The sequence below is a fragment of the Peromyscus maniculatus genome, chromosome 7 (assembly GCF_049852395.1).
Source record: "Peromyscus maniculatus bairdii isolate BWxNUB_F1_BW_parent chromosome 7, HU_Pman_BW_mat_3.1, whole genome shotgun sequence".
NCBI lineage: Eukaryota > Metazoa > Chordata > Mammalia > Rodentia > Cricetidae > Peromyscus > Peromyscus maniculatus.
The window spans coordinates 102,179,151-102,198,975 of NC_134858.1; the positions used below are offsets into that span (position 1 = coordinate 102,179,151).

Here is a 19,825-nt window from a genome sequence, read left to right on the forward strand (position 1 = left end):
CTGCCGCAGGGCCATGCCTGCCTGCCTGCCTGCCTGCTTGTTATGATGTTCTCTGCCATGATGGCAATGAACTCTTATCTCTCTGGAATTTTAAGCCCTCAATAAACCTTTCCTTCTATAAGTTGCCTTGGTCATGGTATTTTATCAAAGCAAAGTAACTAATACATTTGTTTATGGTAACCACCTTTTTCTGTTTTTCTCCTAGAGATTCCCCATTTGAAAAGTGAAACTCTTTACTCCTGAAGTCCTTCAGTTCTAGGTAAACTAGGACATTTGACGTCTCTAACCTGACTTTTTCTTTGTCCTTTTTTCTTCCAGGAGTCAAGTTAGGCATCAGTGGAGAGTCACACCAGGCCATAAGGGGGTAAGTACCATTCAGCAATTGTGCTTTGACTATTGGATGGTGGATATGAGTCACCAGGAGCTGTGTGACAGGTTGGACTGTTTAATTAAAAGATATTTTACATCAAGCATCTTTATTTCCTTCTTGGTGTCTTGTACCTGACAGTTTTTTTCCCCAAGGGAAGAAAATGCAATGTCTGCCTTCTCTTTAATATTGCCTTCATTTAAAAAAATGTCATTTCCTTCACTTTGGATGGTTCTCTCAATCCATCTACTGTGTGTACATTATTTCCCAATAAAAGGCTCATGGAATTGGAAAAGCCAAAAGTCCTGTTATCTCTATTCTTTCCCTCTGACTATAACACCAAACCAAGTGTAGACTGACACAATGGGCCTTAAACAAATATTATCCAGCTGACATAGAAGCCTGTTCCTGCAACTCTGGCACTTTGAAGAGAGGGATGGGAGGAGGATCAAGGCCAGCTTGAGCTACAAATTGAGTTCAAGGCTGACCCCAGCTACATAATGAAACTCTATCTAGACAAACAAGCCAAGGATGAAACTCCCAGCTGAGGAGCTAGAGAGGGTTGATGGCCAGCAGAAGAGGCAAAGTTAGTTTACTTTAGAGGGTCCTTGGAGGTTGACCATTCTCCATGGATAGTTCCACACCCATGGATATATGGGCATCACAAATTGTCACAAATTGGACTTAGTAGGGTAACATATAAAGGACATGAAGTTGGGAAAGTGTATGTGGGGTGGTGGTGGCGAGGAGGATGCAGGAGTAGTTCAGAGGAGGATGGAGGTGAATACATTTAAAATACATTGAATGCATGTATGAAATTCTCAAAGGATTAATAAAATTTTTTTAAAAAAAAAATCTCTATGAGTTCCAGACAGCCTGGTCTGCATAATGAGTTCCAGGGCAGCCAAGGTTACTTAGTAGGACCCTGCTCAAACCCAAACAAACAAACCCAAACTAATAATATTAAAGCAGACACTTACCCCTCTTCTTGGTACAATTCCATTATGTGGCAAGAAGCATAGGGTGGTAGAAGTCCATTATAAACATCTAGCGCCATCTGCAGGCCACTCACAGTAGTGTCGTGCTACAGAGATTAGAAACAAATCATTTTGCTGTTTGCTTCCTGATTCAGAGTCACACATATCAAACTTCAGCACATGTAGGATACAGTGATGGGTTCCTACTCTCAGTGCCGAAATATGTAAGAAGGGGAAAGAATGAATTTCTCTTGAGTATCTGGGCAGTAAGATTGACTCACATTGTTTTCATTTAAAAGATGAAGAAATTGATATCCAGAGAAATTAGATACCTTGCTTAATTTCATATAGTCATAAATAGGATAAATGTGAAGCAAATCTTCTGATTTTAAGTTCCATGCCTGTGGAGGCCTCTTTCCCTTCTGCATGCTATAGTGGTTTTCAGTATATTTAAAAAGTCTTAAACACACGAATGCTAAGTTGCATTTTCCACAGAATTGCAACATCTTTGATTTTTAAAGTTGTAGAAGAATATCTGATGCCAAGGATGTTTAGGGAGGTTAAATGTAGGGAAGTAGAGAATGTAAGATTAAAATGTAATGCAATAGTTATTTACCTCAGAGTGGTTTTTAGTTACACTCTTGGCATGGATAAGCTGTCTAACCTTTGGTAACCTGTATCTTCCATATGTATAAAATAGGAGAGCATTTGACTTCCTGGGGCTGGGGCTATACCTCAGCCTGTAGAGTGTACAAATCCCTGGGTTCAACCCCTAGTATTTGGGGAAAACACACATGCACATGCACACACACATGCACACGCACACACACATGCACACACACACACACACACATGCACACACACCCATGCACACACACACACATTTGTTGCATACATCTGGATGCCTAAGATGTATGGCTGTGCACACTAACATACACTAGAGCCCACTCCCAGCTTCCAGTCATCTACAGGAGGATGCATTCCCAGAGTGATGTCCCCATTTTACATCTCCAGTCCTGTCTTCCTTGTGTGAACACCTTTGGGGGGCTTTCCACACATTATCACAACAGGCATGTAGGACAAGATGGCCTTTCAGAGCCTTCTAGCTCAGACAGTGCATTGTTTGAAGACTGCCTAACAAAATGGCGATGATGAGAAAGCTCTGTGTCTATGCTGTGCAGCCCAAGAGATGCTGGCTGCATGGCTGCATGGTTGTGTGGCTGCATGGTTGTGTGGCTGCACGGACAGCACAAATGTGGACAGTGCAATCGAGGCACTTAAGCTATCTTTCTTTGCTTCTTCCTTTTCTTTTTTCCTTCTCTTCTCTTCTCATCTCTTCTCTTTTCTTTCCTCCCCTCCCCCTACTTTTTTGAGATAGGGTTTCACTATATAACCCAGACTAGCTTGGAATTCTCTATGTCAGTGGTTCTCAACCTTCCTAATGCTGCGACATTTAATACAATTCCTCAGGTTGTGGTGACCTCCAACCATAAAATCATCTCATTATTACTTCATAACTGTAATTTTGCTACTGTTATGAATTGTAATGTAGATATCCGATATGAAGGCTATCTAATATGCAACCCCCATGAAAGGGTCCTTCAACCCCCGAAGGAGTTGCGACCCACAGGTTGAGAACTACTGCTCTGTGCAGGCCAGACTTGCCTTGGACTCATAGCAATCTTCCTGTCCCAACCTTCTAGGCAAATGCTGGGGTTACATGCATGAACTGTCATATCTAGCCTGAGGTTTTGTTCTATGTAACGATAACTGATTTAAATTTAAACAGTCGTATGTAGCTACAAGATTCTATATCAAGTAGACCAGTTATCTGTTACTTTGATACCAGAGTCTCCACAAAAGTGTCCCTAGATGTTCACTGTTTTAGCAGTTTTTTTCATGAGCCCTACACCCCAGTGAGGAACCACTTACTACCCCCCACTTTCCCTCAGTGACTCAGTGGGCTGCCGTACTCAGGATTCCTGATGCCTCTTTCCCCCATGTTCTGCAGCAGAAGGATGGCTAGCTGCCTCTTTGGAGGTGCAAAGGCGCTTGCTTCTAGTGGATTTCATGCTGCATTGTCTGGTGTGTATGCCTCTCTTGCTGTTGGTCTTAGTATTGCGTTGTAAATTCCTCAAGGGTGGAATGATGTATTTAGTTCTAGAAGCTTGTGCAGGTTTCTACCATTCCCTGGGTGACGGGGACATGAAGACGATGAGGTCATACACTTGGATGTGTCTATGCTAAATGAACACCGAAGTACTTACTGCAGAATACATGACAAATTTTCTGTACTTGTGTGGCTGAGTGGCAGTCTTCATGTTCTTGAGGATTTCTTTGACCAGCACACCTTAAAGGAGACAAGATCAACAGCAGAGCTGAATCAAATATAGGCTTATCTAATGGTCCGTGGACTGTTTGTCTAATCATGATCAAGAGTTCTATCTATTGTGAGTTAACAGACTAGGCAAAAACCTAATTTTGGCTCATAATCTGATGCATGCCAGGCAGTATGATTTAGGTCTTGTGGAAGCTGAAACTCAGAGGCATACGTGACTTACACAGCTTGGAGAGGAGTTGAATGGGCCCCTGAGCCCTCTCCTATCCCAGCTTTCATTAAAGCTCAAGTTAGGAGGTGATACACTTAGAAGTTCCCATGCTCTTCAGACCATAAAGACAGTTCATTGTTAGCCAATAATTTTTTCCAAAGTTGACCTGAGATGATGGCAGGGCAGTACTTGAATCTTCACCTCTGGCTTCTACTCTCTGGTAGTCAGACCTGGAGGAGGCCTTGGGAGAAAGCAACACTCCATATGTCTGCTCAGATCATGGACTGTTTCCTGTGGACCATTTCTTCAGCATTTACCCAGGGAGTGAGTGAGTGTGTGAGTGTGTGAGTGTGAGTGTGTGTGTGTGTGTTTCTATACGAGGCCAGCATCATTAGCTTTCATATGGTGTTTCTGTATGTCATTTGCAGAGTCAATCTTCATTTCCTTCATATCTAAAATCTGTCCTCTTCCTTCTGAGGTATTGAGCAGGGTAGACAAACAATTGCCATCTCCATTCTGTCTGTAGACACTGAAAGCTGGGGGTGTATTTTGAGGACATACTGCTTCAGAGACCCCCCCCCCCACAACCTTCTCTATTGAAGAGTCTCCAGAGAGTAGAGTCCTTGGACCCCTGTTGGTGTATGTGCTCTGGCTCAGGAACGAGTGGTGGTGATATGTATTTTCAGGAATGAGAAAAACTGAAGGTAACAATCTGACCATAATCTAAGAGTATGTAGTATATTCAGAAATGTACAGCAAGCAGTTATGATGGCACAATGCAAAGTGAACCAGACTTAGTCCCTGCCCCACCCCCACCCCCCAAAGCTCATGAAATAGTTACATATAGGATTGTGGGCTGATAGGTTAATGGAGTCAGTCGACTTTTTTTTTTTTTTTTTTTTTAAATGTGGATCCTGGGAATTCCTGGCTGTGAGTGGAAGAAACTGGGAGCTGCACCTTGAGCAAGTTCACACCTCTGTTCCAGGGAAGGCTGCCCCATAGGACACTTAGGGGATTGCACCTTGATCTTCATGCCACAGCAATCCTCAACTCAGTGCCTAAGTTCCTGGGAATCATGGAAACTACCTATAAGGAGCAGCTTGCCCTCAGTCAGCAGGGGCCCTCGTGGCAGGCTGCAGCCCTGGCAATGAAAATCATACTCCCCTTTAGTTCTGGGGAAGTTATCTTATTCTGACTAGTGTAAGTACCAGATAATAGGCCCTGGAATTCTAATATACTGTTGTATATGTGGGGAAATGAGGCTCGGCAAGACTCAGCAACACGCCCAACGTTATGTAGTTTGTAAGCAGGAAGGCTGGGCTTTGAAGCCGGTGTAGACCATACTGAAGCATGATGCTCGGTGCTAGGTTTCTTGTGTCATTCTCTGCTAAATCCATATAAATGAGATAAAACCTCATTTTAACATCATTTAAAACACAAACTACTTTTTTGACTTCTGAGCTACATACAGCAAAGACTAGCACACTTATCTTTTCTGTACAAGGCTAGATAGTAAATATTTTAGATTTTGTGAAGCATAGGTCTGTTGCCACTACTCAACTTTATAGTGGTACCAAAGAAGTAGCTATAGGCAGAACAGAATATGAGAGTGTGGCTGTTTCAATAAAACTTTATTAGAACCCCCTTCTTAGCCATTGCTGGAGCAACAGCCATCAATCCCTTTGTGACTTCTAACTTCAAAGTGACTTTCCCATTGGGAGGAACACTTACTTCCCTTCTTTCCAAAGGGCTAGGCAGAAGTGCCAGGTTTCATCTTTGCCCATCAGATAGGATGATGATGTTTGTCTTGTACAAGAGCGCTATAAAGGTCAGGAGGCTGGCACGGCAGGATAGGTTTTCAGGAAGGAATACATGCGGTGCAGTGGAGAAAGGCTAAATGCACAACTGTTCACGTGGCATTCAACCCAGGATGGGTCTTACCACGAACTAAAAACATACAAAGGCCTCAAAACAATCCTGGAATAGAAAGCCAGACCTTGCCAAGTAGGAGAAGAAAAGGGCATATGCAAGGAAGAAACAATGGAGAAAATGCAGGTATAGAGTAATATCGGATACAACTTTCATTAAGTGGTTCATTGGAACTGGTTAAATGGAACATAATGGGAACTTCATTTATAAAATCAGGCACAGGGCTGAATTCAGCCTACAGGCAGTTATTTGCCAGTCCCTAGTCTATGGCAAGAATAGACAAATGTTACCGAACTAGACTTGGGGATATTGGGGGTATGTATGGGTACATATTGCTAAGCACCGCCAACCACAAAACCAAGTGCAAAACAAAATTTCCAGCAGTGGTTAGACAACACTGGTGGCCATCCAGGTATTCTTGTGTTGCTGTGTCATGGAGGCAATGGATGCTTTCTATGTGGGATTGTGTCTAGCTGTTTTATTATTTAGTCACAACGTGGTTGACAAGTCTCTCTCACTTAGCCAGATGGGAACAGGCTGAGAGAGCGTTTTGCCAAAACCATGCAGGAAGCTGGGCCTGGGGGCACACGCCTTTAATCCCAGTACTTGGGAAGCAGGGGCAGGCAGATCTTTGTGAGTTCAAGGCCAGCCTGGTGTACATAGGGATGTCAAGGATATCTGGAGTTACACACAATGAGATCCTATCCCAAAACAAAAACAACAACAACAACAACAACACTCAAACAAGAGCAGAAAACCCATGCAGGAAACAGTTTTTTGGCTAGTCAAGGGCAATGGACTTCTCCCAGAAAACAGGTCAGGTGGATTCACATGAAGCCAGCTTTTATAATCCAAGGCCAGACATCGCTGGGAAGGACTGTTCTGTACAAAATCTAGTTTAATCCTCTCTTCAAATGGAGAACTCATACCCTCAGAGAGGAATTGATTACCCCCTGGTGCAATCCTCTAGTAGCCAAAGGGGGGATGAGGTAGGAAAGAGTAGCAAGCTAGGATCAACCCCATTTCTATTCATATAAACAAGTCCCTACAACTACATTAGGCTTTTGATATAAAGCACACTGAAATTTCATTAAAATGCAGATTTTCATTCTGTAGGTACTGAGCAGGGTCTGAGAGTCCCCTAGCCACTGCTGGGGTAGACTGATGCTTCAGGCTACACTCTGAACAGTGCATTCCTGACCCCATCATTGATGTGGTTGGGGAGAATGTATCTAGGATTCCACCTTTACTTTCTGATGGAGCTTGGGACTGTTGGTGTCTGCTGGACCAGAAATGAGGCTTGCTGCTTGTATGGCTACTGAGGTCCTCTGCATCCTTCGCTGGGAAGCATACAGGACGGAGCTTCTTCCGTGCTTCTACTTGAAGTCTGTGTCCTGTTTGGGAAATGTCCCAGCATGCCGGGTTCCATCTAAGACTCCTTTCTGGCCGGGCGGTGGTGGCGCACGCCTTTAATCCCAGCACTCGGGAGGCAGAGCCAGGCGGATCTCTGTGAGTTCGAGGCCAGCCTGGGCTACCAAGTGAGTTCCAGGAGAGGCACAAAGCTACACAGAGAAACCCTGTCTCGAAAAACCAAAAAAAAAAAAAAAAAAAAAAAAAAAGACTCCTTTCTGATGTGATGCCCTGCTACTTTTCCTACAAGGCTCGAGTTTGCTGCTTTTGCTGTTAGTGTGGAGGGAAGACCTGAGCATTTCCATGAGGTCTGTGCCATGCAATCGGAAGTAACGCCCTTAGATTCTGAATGGCCATTGTCCTAAATCATCAGCCCCAACCTACTTTATTCGAATCATGCAAGTTTGCTCCTGACCAGCCCAGTTTCATGCCTTGTTCGCTGTTCTCTTGGCGACAGCTGACATGCAGCCCGACTTTTCTAGCTGCAGTCTCCTCCTCTGGCCAATGATTTATGTGCTTTATTTAGTTATCTACTTCCTGAGCCGGTCCAGCTCCTCCCAGTCTGGTCTGGTTCCCAGAGCACTTTGCCCCTGTGCATTCTCTAACTGACGTGTCTTGATCAAGTGTGAACATCTACCAGTGGCTAAAATCCTGATGTAATTGTACTACTGTCCTCAAAATGTTTAGAGCATGTCAGACAGACAAATTTTCTTCACTATGTCAACACAGTTGGGCCTTCTCTTGTTTCCCCTCGGTGCTAATGACTCCATTAGTCGTGTCTGAGCCTGACTCTCCCTATTTCACATTTTGCTCTGCTTACATTGATCCCCTTGCATGGCCTCAGTATCTATCCCATCCTGACGTTTTTCTTCTACTTCCCTATCATAATTGTAAGGATCCAGCACCCCCCTTTCTGGCTTTGCTTTCATGATGGGAGGGTGTCAAAGACTACAAAGTGCCAATTCTAACTGTGAAGTGGGGTCCTTGATAAATATCTCCATGTCTTTCAATACTAGTGAGAGAAGCCATATAAACTTGTCAATTGAAGTATTTGTCAAATATTTGCAAATCATATCAAACTTGTGCCAAACTTCACACTCGTGTGCATCCTAGCAGCTACCAGATGCAATCCATTCTCCTGGAACCCAGACATAAATCCTTAAGTATTACATCTGGAATAAATGGAAAGGACCATTTGGCTTCAGCCCCAAACTCTCATTTCCAGAAGTGAAAATTTATACCCAGAGTGGGCAATGTCAATCTCTTTTGGCAATGCAGTGTTTGTGGACAACGTGTTAGGTACCGGTTCCTGTTTGTTCTAAGCCTCCTAAACATACGTTCTTTTTAGTATTCACTGTCTCTTGGGCAGTGTTCATGTTATATCCACTTTGCAGAATGGAAACTGCAAGGTGATATAGTGACTCCTGTAAAGTCACTCAGTGGGTGGGTAACAGGACTGGAACTCAGACCCAGACTGTCCAAGTGCAAAGCCAACAGTTTTTTTTTTTTAAATACTCACCCCCTTGGAGTCTAGATTTCTCTTTCTGCTTGTGAATTCCATAAAGAGATAGCAGAGATAATTCTGATAACTCTCTCAACTTAGTCATGACATCCTTGGTGGCCCAGGAGGGCAAGGTGAAATTGTGAACACCCTGCAGAAAATGGGAAGGAGGAAAATGTGTGCACAGTTGAGATTTATGACTTCCTTTGCTGATTTCCAGTTTGCCTTCATCCTATAAGAACAATCAGGGCCGGGCAGCCTTGCTGACCCTGCCATTTCTCTCTAAGAATTTATGAGAACTAGTCATAGTTTTCAGATAGAAAATCTAAATAAAATAATTTGTCCTTACCTACAAGCCTGTAGCTTTATGGCTTAACTCTGGGTCAATGCATAATTCAGATTTTACAGAACACGATGCCACAGGGCGAGGGTGTACCTCATTCCTTTATGAAAGGTTTAGGAATATTGCTGGTTAGTTTTTGTCCACTAGACACAAACTAGAGTTACCTGGGAAGAGGAAATCTCGTGTGAGGAATTGCCCCCATAAGATTGGCCTTAGGCAGGTTTGTAGGGGCATTTTCTTAATTGGTAATTGATGGCAGAGGGGCCAGCCCACTGTGGGCAGCACCACACCAGCAGGTGGTCTTGACTTGTATAAGAAAGCTGGCTGAGTGTGAGTCAGAGGGAGCAAGGCGGTAAGTGGCATTCCCCTGTGGTCTGTTTCTAGGACAAAGGCAAAAGGTGTGTATAGAGTTAGGTGATGTTCCCTAAAAGCCAGGACTTTCTTATGAGGCCAGTCATAAAGGTCCATGAGTTTCTGGAATTTTCACAGGTTTACTGTGAACTTCTAATTCTCTGGCTGGGGGGATGTCTGTACCTCATGCACAGTGACTACCGGGAAATGTTTGCTAAACGTATGACCGAGCTGCAAGCAGTAATGATACAGACCTTGTGCAGATATCATTACCTGTTAGGAAGAGTTGATTAGGATCTTCCTAGTTTCAAAAGTGGGGGAAGGTGGGGTGGGGGAGAGGAAGAGAGAGGGAAGGAGGAGAACAAGAGGAAGAGAAGAGGTTGTAAGAAGAGCTGAGTGATGTAAAGGGATGCAGGAAGAAGATGCAAGGGCTGTGACAAAGACACCAGGTGACACAGCCTTATTAAAGAATAGCTCAGGTCAAACCTATGAAGTTAGAGGGGTGACATGACTGTGTCCCTGTTAATCTCCAGAACAAGTAGATGAACAAACAGTAAATGTGGAAAAAAAAGAGAAGAGGAGGAGGAGCAGAAGGAGAAAAAGAGAAAGAAGAGGAAGAGGAAAAGGAGGAGGAGGAATCAGCAGCAGCAGTCTGTTGCCAGGACTAAAATGAGGCTCCTTAAAAAAAAAAACGCTGAAGATAAAGAGAAAATATGGGAGAATTCATGGTCAGGTCACCTGATTGTCACAGAGATGGGTAAACTACGTTGTCTCTCTTTGAGACAGAACTAGGAAGGTAACTCTTGCCCCACATACTCATGATGACCTCCATGTCAGAAGCGTACTTGAGGCATGCAGAGGTCAGAATTTTGCTCCAAGATACAGGAATAAAAATTACTCCTTTTGGCCAGAAGATGGAGCCTGGTGAATGAAAAGTTTTATCTAGCTATAAAGATGATTTCAGTCGCACCACACAGGGGTGTTCTTTTCTAAGAAGCCATGTCTGGCAGCCTGGTTTACAGTTATCTGACTTATTTTTAATATCCAGAAACCTGGCAATTTTCTCCCCTTTTTGTATATAATAACATTGCTTTTTTTTTTTTCATTAAAGCCATTGACAGAAACCTGGCATTCCAGCGTGAGTGCAGAATGAGTGTCAATGTTTTGAAGAAAAGCAATTTTGTTTGCAATTTTCTAAAGGACAGAAACATAAATAATAACTAGAAAAGAGAAGTATAGATTTTCAAGCTTTTATAAGGACATCTTGAGTTATGTTTCAATATCAAAGGCCATATAAGCAGCACATTTTAGAAAAGAGAAAGAAAATGAATGAATTTATCTGATTCAATATACACACCAAATCATAAAATCAGATCACAAATGAAGTTTTGATAAGTTCTTTTACCTCACAGTATAAAGGGTCATAAACTTTACTCCAAATCCCAAAAAGATCCTGGCCAGGGAATCCTGACAGTGATGGCAAGGTTTCTATGAAGCTCTGGAACACAAACAGAAGGACAATATTTCTACATGGAGGCTTTTTTATCATCCATAGACAATGATATCTATCCCAGCACTCGGGAGGCAGAAGTAGGCAGATCTCTGAGTTTGAGGCCAGCCTCATCTACATATTGAGTTCCAAGACATCCTGTGCTATGCAGAGAGTATCCTGTCTCAAAACAACAATGAAGAAAGAAAGAAGCAGCTGGATGGTGGTGGCACACACCTTTAATCTCAGCACCCAGGAGGCAGAGGTATGTAGATCTCTGTGAGTTCAAGGCCAGCCTGCTCAGAGAGAAGGGGAAGGAGGGAGGGAGGGAGGGAGGAAGGAAAAGATAACAGGAATGATAGGTGATTAGCACCTTAGATATTAAAATACACTACTAAGTTCTAATAAACCATGGTTTTGTTAATCGGAACAAGAAATAGAATTTAAATTCTAGACATGGGCTCCATCTATAAGGATATTTTAATAAACAAGAACTCACATTAGTGAGAAAATATAGACTAGTTAACAAAGCATGATGGAGGGCTGGACAGATGGCTCAGAGGTTAAGAGCACTGACTGCTCTTCCAGAGGTCCTGAGTTCAATTCCCAGCACCCACATGGTGGCTCACAACCATCTGTAATGAGATCTGGTATACATAATAAATAAATAAACCTAAAAAAAAAACAAAAAAAAAAAAACAAAAACAAAAAAAAAAACAAAGCATGATGGAGCAACTTGGGATCTTCCCAGGAAGAACACAAAGTGTTAATAATTGAGCGGAGCCAGGTGTGGTGGTGCATGCCTTTGATCCCAGCACTCAGGAGGCACAGACCAGCCGATTTCTGTGAGTTCAAGGCCAGACTAGTCTACAGAGTGAGTTCCAGGATAGCCAGGTTACAGAGAGAAACTCTGTCTCAAACAAACAAAAAACCAAAAAAAAAAAAAAAAAAAGCAACAACAAAAAGGATCAGAAATGATCTACATTTTCAGTAAATCAATCAAAATAAGAAAATATGTTATGGTTTATCAATTAAAACACTGCACATTTGCAAAAAATTGAAGAAATGCTTTACATATACACATAAAATATTTTCCAGATATTTATTTAATAAAAACTAAAAAAAAAAAACGTGGTCAGCCTTGTGATCAGTATAATGCTTTTGAGTAACAAAAGGGAAAGCTATTAAATCAGGGACAGGAGGACTTCCCTAATTAAATAGCCTAGCCCATTGCTAAAACAAGCCATTGGCGGACACATTCACCCCACACTTCTTTCAAGAAGGCCAAGTTTCCTCCTTTGCACCCTAGTATGAGGAAGATAGCAGTACTAACTTTATATGGATGAAGCCTCTTCTGGAATTCCTCAGATTGCAAAGTCTCGCTCTTGAGTTCTTGAAAACGAGGGCAGTCCCTGAAAGGCAGGTAGAGCAACTGTGGACGATAGAAAAAAAAAATCATAAGACCTTGATTAGTCAGGTGAACATTGGCAGACACTCAGTGCCAACACTTTAAGCCTCATTAGGTCTAAAGCAACCTTAAAAGCCCCCAATGTCCTTTGAGCTGAATAGGAATTCTAAAATTAGAAGCAATGAGGCAAATGGTCCTCAGGTCTTGAAACAATAGGGCATGTATCCAGATGCAGAAACTGCGATCTACTTATTTTCCTTTCGTGGGCTGGTAAATATTCACAGTTGCTCATTTTCCATGTGGATGACTGTTATCTTGCTCTCTCCCCATCCCTTTAATTCTGGCACTAAGTGCGCATCTGTGTGTGCTCTCTCTTCCCCAGGAGGAAGGTAAAATAAATTAGAGGTTTGGGATAGAATCTTAAACGGATCAACTATTCTTTGACTTCATTCTAGGAAATCTGCAGACCGTCAAAATAAGGGTAGGTATTAAATGTATGGAAAATATAATTAAAAACGTATTAGGAGGACAAATCACTGTAAAATCAGTGTAAGTTTCACAGTCGCTCTCAGCTTTAACTGTAACGCACAGGCTGCTGACTCACAACTTTGCTTTGTGGTTCTTTTTTCATCTGGTCTGTTTTTGCAGCCCTGGACAGCACTATTCTGAGGCTGCTCTTTGATCACCGATGTGTGTAAAGCTGAGGTCAACTCCATCTTCAATCATTCCCTTTTACTAATGTCTTTACTTCTGCCTACGATAAAGTTTATAAACCTGCTTTATAGGCAGTCACTAGAGCTGGTCTGCTTACAGCCTAGATCTAAAACAGACCTCTCCCTTCATCTTCACTGCCCTCTCCCAGTCTGGACTGGCATAATCTGTGTTTTAGTCCCATGCCTCCTATCTGGTCAGTTGCTGTCCACTCCTCTGACTGCCCAGTCCATTCTCCTCGCAGCAGCTACACCCTCTCTGAGGGCACCCCGAAGATCCAATCATTTTTGTGGGTCTTAACTTTCAGAGACTTTTCATTTTACCTGGAATCCAATCCAAACCTGCCATGGCTTGTAAGAGTCTATATGAGGTGACACGTAGATAACAGTACATACTTTACCCTACTCCCCCACTGCCAGTTCCTTCTCACACTCTCCCTTCCAGAAATGCTGGGGATGAGTGCCCCACCTTAGGTTTCTAAGCCACTCTGCCCCAGCCACTACAGCAACTTCTTTCCTTCTTCCAAGGAACTTATCACAATCTGGAAGCATTTTATGGGTGTTCTTTATTGTCTATTTCCTATAAGATAGTGATCTCCTGTCACACGCACTGATGTATTGTCAACAAGTGGAGCACGGGCCGTGTGCCAGTCACTACTCAGGAAGCTTCCTATCTGTCCTTTCTGACTCTGTAGGTCACCTGGTTTTATCTTCGTTTTCTTCCTACTTATGACCACGTGATCTCAGGCTTTCATTTCTGCATCCCTGAATTACATCAACAATTACTCTCTGAGGCTCCCACATCTCTTCCTTTTAAGCACTGTCAGGACAGTGGCTCAATACACCCCTCATCACATGTGTACAATATCATTGAGGAATGCATGCTTTCGTCTCCTCTCTTACCTCAGCGGTCTAGCTCAGTCTCACTCTCTGTGAGGACCTGAGTCCCTGCCCTGGGTAGCCTCTTCTCTGAACTCCTTCAGTAAATGCAGCTTGTGTTGAAATCATTGCCCATCATCTTGTATTGTGCCACGTGGTTGACACATGCTAAGTTTCTTTCATCAAACAGATGTTAAGTTAGGGGTGGAGCTTGGTCTTATACTCATCGGTCAGCACAGCTCTGAGAGTAACCTAGCATTTTCAATAATTTTGTTAGATTTCTTAACTGATAAGAATTTTGCTTGCCTTAGTGAAAAAGTAGCTGGAACCACTGAATAGATAATTTTTTGTTTCTCTCTCCATCTTTCTCACTCTCTGTTCCCTTTTTCATCTTCCAATATCACGGGTATCTTTATTGTGTAATTTGACTACCATCTGTCTGGATTATAGTTGACATGCTCCTTTGCTCCGCATTGGCTATGTTTGGCATTGCATTTCATGTTTCATCTCTGCAGAAAAAGAGTGTGGTAAACAATTTTCCTTTCTTTTTGGAAAGCATTGTTCACTACCTTTTTAGAACATTGGTAATATATAATGCTTCCATTCTGATCTGTGAAGGTGAGGATAAAATATAACATTATAGCTTTTCAGAAAATATCAGAAAAAATTGTTATAGTGGATTAACCTCGAGTGAGGTTGACAGGGGAGGGCTGTTTCTACAAAGCATTTTGAAAACTTCTATGAAGCATGTATGAAAAATTCATACGGCCATTAAGTCAAGTGTCTAGCAGTATTGACAGGGCAGAGAGGAGAAGAATGTATCCCAGAAGTCCCTGGGAAAGGCTTCCGGACAATACTAATACACAGAGTATGAGATGCTGCTGTGATTTGGATATGTCCTCTAGAGAAGTCATGTGTTGAAAACTTGGTCTCCTGTGAGGCTATGGTGAGAGGTTGAACTTGGGAGATGTGATTGATTGGGTCACAAGTGTGCTGCCCTCAGAAATGGATTAGTGGGTCTCTATGGGTGGGAGGGGATTTGTTATAAAAGCAAACTTTCTCAGATACACTTGCTCTGCTTCGCCATCTGACATCCTCTGGCAGGTCATGACTCAGCAAGACGGTCCACACCAGATTCTGAACAGATGTTGATGTCATGCCTCGGACCTCAAGTCTTCAAAGTGTGAACTGAATGAACCTCTGTGTTTAAACAAACAACCCAGTCTGTAGTGCTCAGTTATAAAAACATAAAATGGTCAAACTTATAATGTAGTTCAGGGAAATTGAGGAATAATTCTCTGTTCCAAACTGTTTCCTTCATATTCCTTTACATTCTACATCGGAAGGTTAGATTTATTTATTCCTATTTTCTAAACACCAATTCCTTTGAAAAGACTAGATTTCTTGGTCAACCTTATTCTAAATGAGTTAATTTGAATTTCTCTCAAATAGTTCCATTTAGGCAACTTGGCATATGGTGCTGCATCTCAAACTTGGCTGCCCATAAAATCATTTAGGAAGGTTATTTTTAAAATACTAATGTTGGATGCTGGGCAGCAGTGGTGCATGCCTTTAATCCCAGCACTCAGGAGGCAGAGGCAGGAGGATCTCTATGAGTTTGAGGCCAGCCTGGTCTACAGGCAGGTACCAAAACTACGCAGAGAAACCTTGTCTCGAAAAACAAAACAACAAAAACAACAACAACAAAAAAAAAATCTGATGTTGGGGCTGAAGAGATGGTACAGCAGTTAAGGGCACTCGTTGTTCTTCTATAGGACCAGGGTCTGTTTCCCAGCACCCACATAGCAGTTCACAAGCATCTGTAATTCAAGTTCCAGATCTAACTCCCTCTTCTGGCTTCTAAGGGCACCTGGCACACACATGATGCACAGACCTACATGTAGGCAAAACACTCCTACACATATAATGAAATAAAAACAATTTAAAAGATACTGATGTACGGGCCCTACCCTCAGAGACTGACTTGAGGAGGGCCCCTAGTCATCCAGCATCCTGAAAACTCTCAAGGGGGTTCTCAAGGGCAGCTAAGTCTCAGAACCACTGTTTCACAGGGAAGAAGAATGGGAGAGGCCCAGGACTGACTGTTGTTTACTAGAAATGGGGCACTGGGTGAAGTTTGTTTGTTATTTTACCTTTCTGAACATTTTATTTCATTTGCTCCAGAATGTAAATTTTTAATGAGAGAGTAGTTTTTGGTGGGCAGGAAGATTTTTGGATATTTATGGGAGATGAGAAACCTATGTTGGCCTTTAAAATCATGGGCATTGAAGGCAGAACACTAGGAAGTGTGTGTGTGTGTGTGTGTGTGTGTGTGTGTGTGTGTGTGTGTGTGTCCACACATGTGTAGATGGAGGGAGAGAAATTACCAAAAGTTGAAATGGTAGTAAAGCAAAATGGATCTAAAGAGAACCTTAGCTCCTAGCCTTGGTTGTCTGGACATTTCTGTGTCCTGTGTGTCCAGCAGACCAAATCTGTAAGGCCCTAGCTGCCTCCTCCTGGATTACGCCGGATACTGACCCGATCTTCAGAGAGTGACACTGTGTGCACTGGGATGGGCTGCCAGGGCAGGCTGGGATTCCAGATGCTGATCCCTTCTGGGGGAAACAGGGCTGCAAGGTTTGTCATAGCACTCATCAAAGTCCGGTCGACATCTGTGCTCCGAATATAAACCTAGAGGGGGCAAAGCAAAGCAAATGGGAAATTAGAGAAAAGGTGATGATTTCTTTCTGTGGAGCTAACAGGGTGTCAGGGAAAAATCTGAAGAGAAGCATAGCATGTCAGCAGGCATGGTAGGAACATCATACTCATATCTGTCAAGGGATGGATAATACCACAAAAATACAATGGAACAAAGCAATCAGTAGGCCAAGAGTTGAGTTGACCAGTGACACTAGGCCAAAGTACCTATATTTACACAGGTACCTATAAAAACTTGAACTAAGATTCATAAATTTTTATAGGGCAAAATAATTTTATAAAGAGAAATACATCTGTAAATAAGGTCTCTGATGTGTATCAGTTTTTCAGACAATAGGCAAAGTTATAAATTCTTCATATGCATTAAAAATTAGTTTGATTTTTTTCAAGGGTCAAAGGTCAAAGTCTGATTCTCCAACTTGCCTGATCATGTTTATAGGAATCATTCAAGAATCTTCCGTATCTTCTCCTGATATAACTTCCAAGTTCATAATGCTGTTCCATGCCCCGCTATGGGGAAAGAAAAAAAAATGAAGATTAGGGAAAATATACATTATCATAGTAACGTGAACAAGATGTGCATCACAGTTCCACAATAAAACCTCCTATTTTAACTAAGACAAGAGACAACAGTTGCCTTAGTCAGGACTCCCGGAGAATACTCCTTCATCTTTGTTAGTATGTGTTTAGTTGATAGTTGACAATTTGTGTAAGTAAATGGCTCGTCCGAGGTGTGGTAGTGGAATTCCTGTGGGCAGAACATTCAAAGTGATTGATCACTCCCTAGGGAATTTTTTCGAATAAAATCCAGTCATCTGATGAAGTTGAGCTTGCTGAATCTGAAGGTCCCTTTAAGCCTTACTGATTTATTATATTCACAGTCTGTTTATGGCTGGCTCATAAAAAATACAGCTTGTTACTCAAAGTGTGATCTGTGGATCAGCAGGGTTGGCATCACTTGGGAGCATGTTAGAAATCAAATTCTTGGGCCCTACTTGTGATGTATTGAGCAAGAAACTTGGGGAGTGCTGGGCATGGTGGTACAAGCCTTTAATCCCAGCATTCAGGAGACAGAGGTAGTGGATTTTTGTGATTTCAAGGCCAGCCTGGTTTACAAAGTGAGTAACTTTGGAAGAAGGGTTCAGAAAACTTTTTAAAAAGATTTGTTTATTTTATTATTTTATGTGTATGAGTGTTTTGCCTGTATGTGTGTCTATGCAACACATGTGTGCCTGGTGCCCACAGAGGTCATAAGAGGGCATCAGATGCCCTGGAGTTACAGATGATTGTTGAGCCACTGTGTAGGTACCAGGAATTGAATCTGAATCACCTCCTATAACACCAAGTGCTCTTAACCACTGAGCCAACTCTTCAGCCCCAGGGGTCTGCTTTTAGCCATCTCTCTCAGAGAGTCTGGTGGGCCACTGAGATCAGCCTTAGCTGAGAGCATTGATGTGCATTAAAATAAAAGTATCCAGAGGCATCTATTGAAACTCAGAACCATCAGCATCTCCCCCTAAGATTCTAGCTCTCTACGTCTGGAATGCGACCCTGGAATCGGTTTTAGCAAGGACCCCCAAATGATTCAGGCTGAAGGAACAGCATGTCAGGCTTGGAAGAAAATTGCGTTGAAGTTTGTCATTAATCCAGAGCCTCAGCAGAGAGTCACAAGTCAGACAGGATGCAGTCATTGAAGCCACTGCTTGCACACGATTATTCATTTGCACATTACTTGCAAGCATCTCTGTCATCACCTTTTATCAAATATGAGGATGACTGTTGTGAAGGAACAATGTACCACAGTCTGAGTAGCTGAAGAAGCAGGTACTTTGGGTCTAATTGTCTTATAATTTACAGCTGATTTTTGGAATCTGCTACTTAAGAGACTTCTAGGTTGGAATCTGGACCTCATGCTCCTCCAAAATCTTTCGGTCTCACTAGAAAAGCAGAGCAAGGAAACAGGAGCCCCGTACTAAGAAAACAATATGTGAGCCTTTGTGACATTCTCTCATTAGACAGAAAGATGGTTGGGCCATGGTGGGAAGGGCTCTGACCTTCTGAAGCAGCAGATACTGGCTTCCCATAGCTTCTCTGAGTTATAATTTCTACAAAACCTGATGGTTGGTTAGGGCTGTGATTCTCAGCTTTGGCTGAACATTAAAACGAGGCAATCAGTTGAGGATTGTCCAAACATCCTAATGCCTAGGCATGCCCTATGCCAATTAAATAAGACGTTGTTGCTATTTTAATGTCTCTAGACAATCTCCATGGAAACCTCTCACACTTAAATACAGTCAGCAGGATAAATGTATCAAAGTGGAAAACTCTGTACACATTTCTCCTTTACTCAAAAAATTAACCAAAGCTGTGGCTCACACTGGCAATCCCTTCACTTGGGGGTGGAGGAAGGAGTTCAAGGTCATTCTTGGCTGTGTATGGAGCTCAAGACCAGCCTATACTATATGAAAATCTGCCTCAAAAATATAAAACAACAACAAAATAGATCAAACTAACCTGGGTGAGTTGGCCAAATCCTTGTGGCCATGAGGATTCCTTAATGGGGTCATTAGGAAAGGTATCGATGGGACTTCGGTCTCCGTGCCGAAACACCTAAAAAGAGACATGGGACAACATTACAAAGTTCACTTGAGTGTTTTGTCTCTACCCGTCATAATAGAGTTTCTTAAACCATGGCTGCTACCTTGGCTGTCCACTGGAATCACCTGGAGAGCTCTAGATTCTAATGACAAAGTGCTCCCTCTCCACTGATCTTGGTTTTGTTAGTTGGGCTTATGACCAAGGGTATCAGTCTTCTCAAATTCTGTACAAATAAAACTCAGGTGAAGAACCACTAACATTTTCTTGTGGTTGAGGTAATTATAACATCAAGATGACTGGGCATTGGAAATTGAATGGTATATACATGGAGATAGAGTCATGTATCCAAGATGATAGACAGATGCATGAGCATACAAGATCACTTGGTGCAGACAGACTGATTAGAAATATTCTTTTCTTAATTACTGTGACAGTAACAATGTTCTTAAAATTTCACATATAGTAAAAACAGTGGTTTTGAAAGGACACACTCATTTGTGGATACTTTGGCTCAGTGATTAATTAGTTTTAGGAGGTTGATGGCACATGAATTACAGATCAGGAGATTAGAAAAGCCAGATCTCATCATGTTAATA

General features: G+C 42.3%; 1 protein-coding gene across 3 annotated transcripts in view; it reads right to left on the reverse strand.

Annotated features, from left to right (window-relative positions):
- Acp3 (acid phosphatase 3) overlaps positions 1–19,825 on the reverse strand; it is a 51,120-nt gene that overhangs the window by 18,892 nt on the left and 12,403 nt on the right. For all 3 annotated transcript variants that reach the window (XM_076576948.1, XM_076576950.1, XM_076576949.1), the window contains 8 exons: positions 19,146–19,241; positions 17,055–17,141; positions 16,452–16,604; positions 12,250–12,348; positions 10,833–10,925; positions 8,752–8,884; positions 3,612–3,694; positions 1,348–1,451 (listed from right to left, as the gene is read on the reverse strand). In XM_076576948.1, the coding sequence (XP_076433063.1) occupies positions 1,348–1,451; positions 3,612–3,694; positions 8,752–8,884; positions 10,833–10,925; positions 12,250–12,348; positions 16,452–16,604; positions 17,055–17,141; positions 19,146–19,241 (848 nt within the window). The remainder of the gene's footprint in view (positions 1–1,347; positions 1,452–3,611; positions 3,695–8,751; positions 8,885–10,832; positions 10,926–12,249; positions 12,349–16,451; positions 16,605–17,054; positions 17,142–19,145; positions 19,242–19,825) is intronic.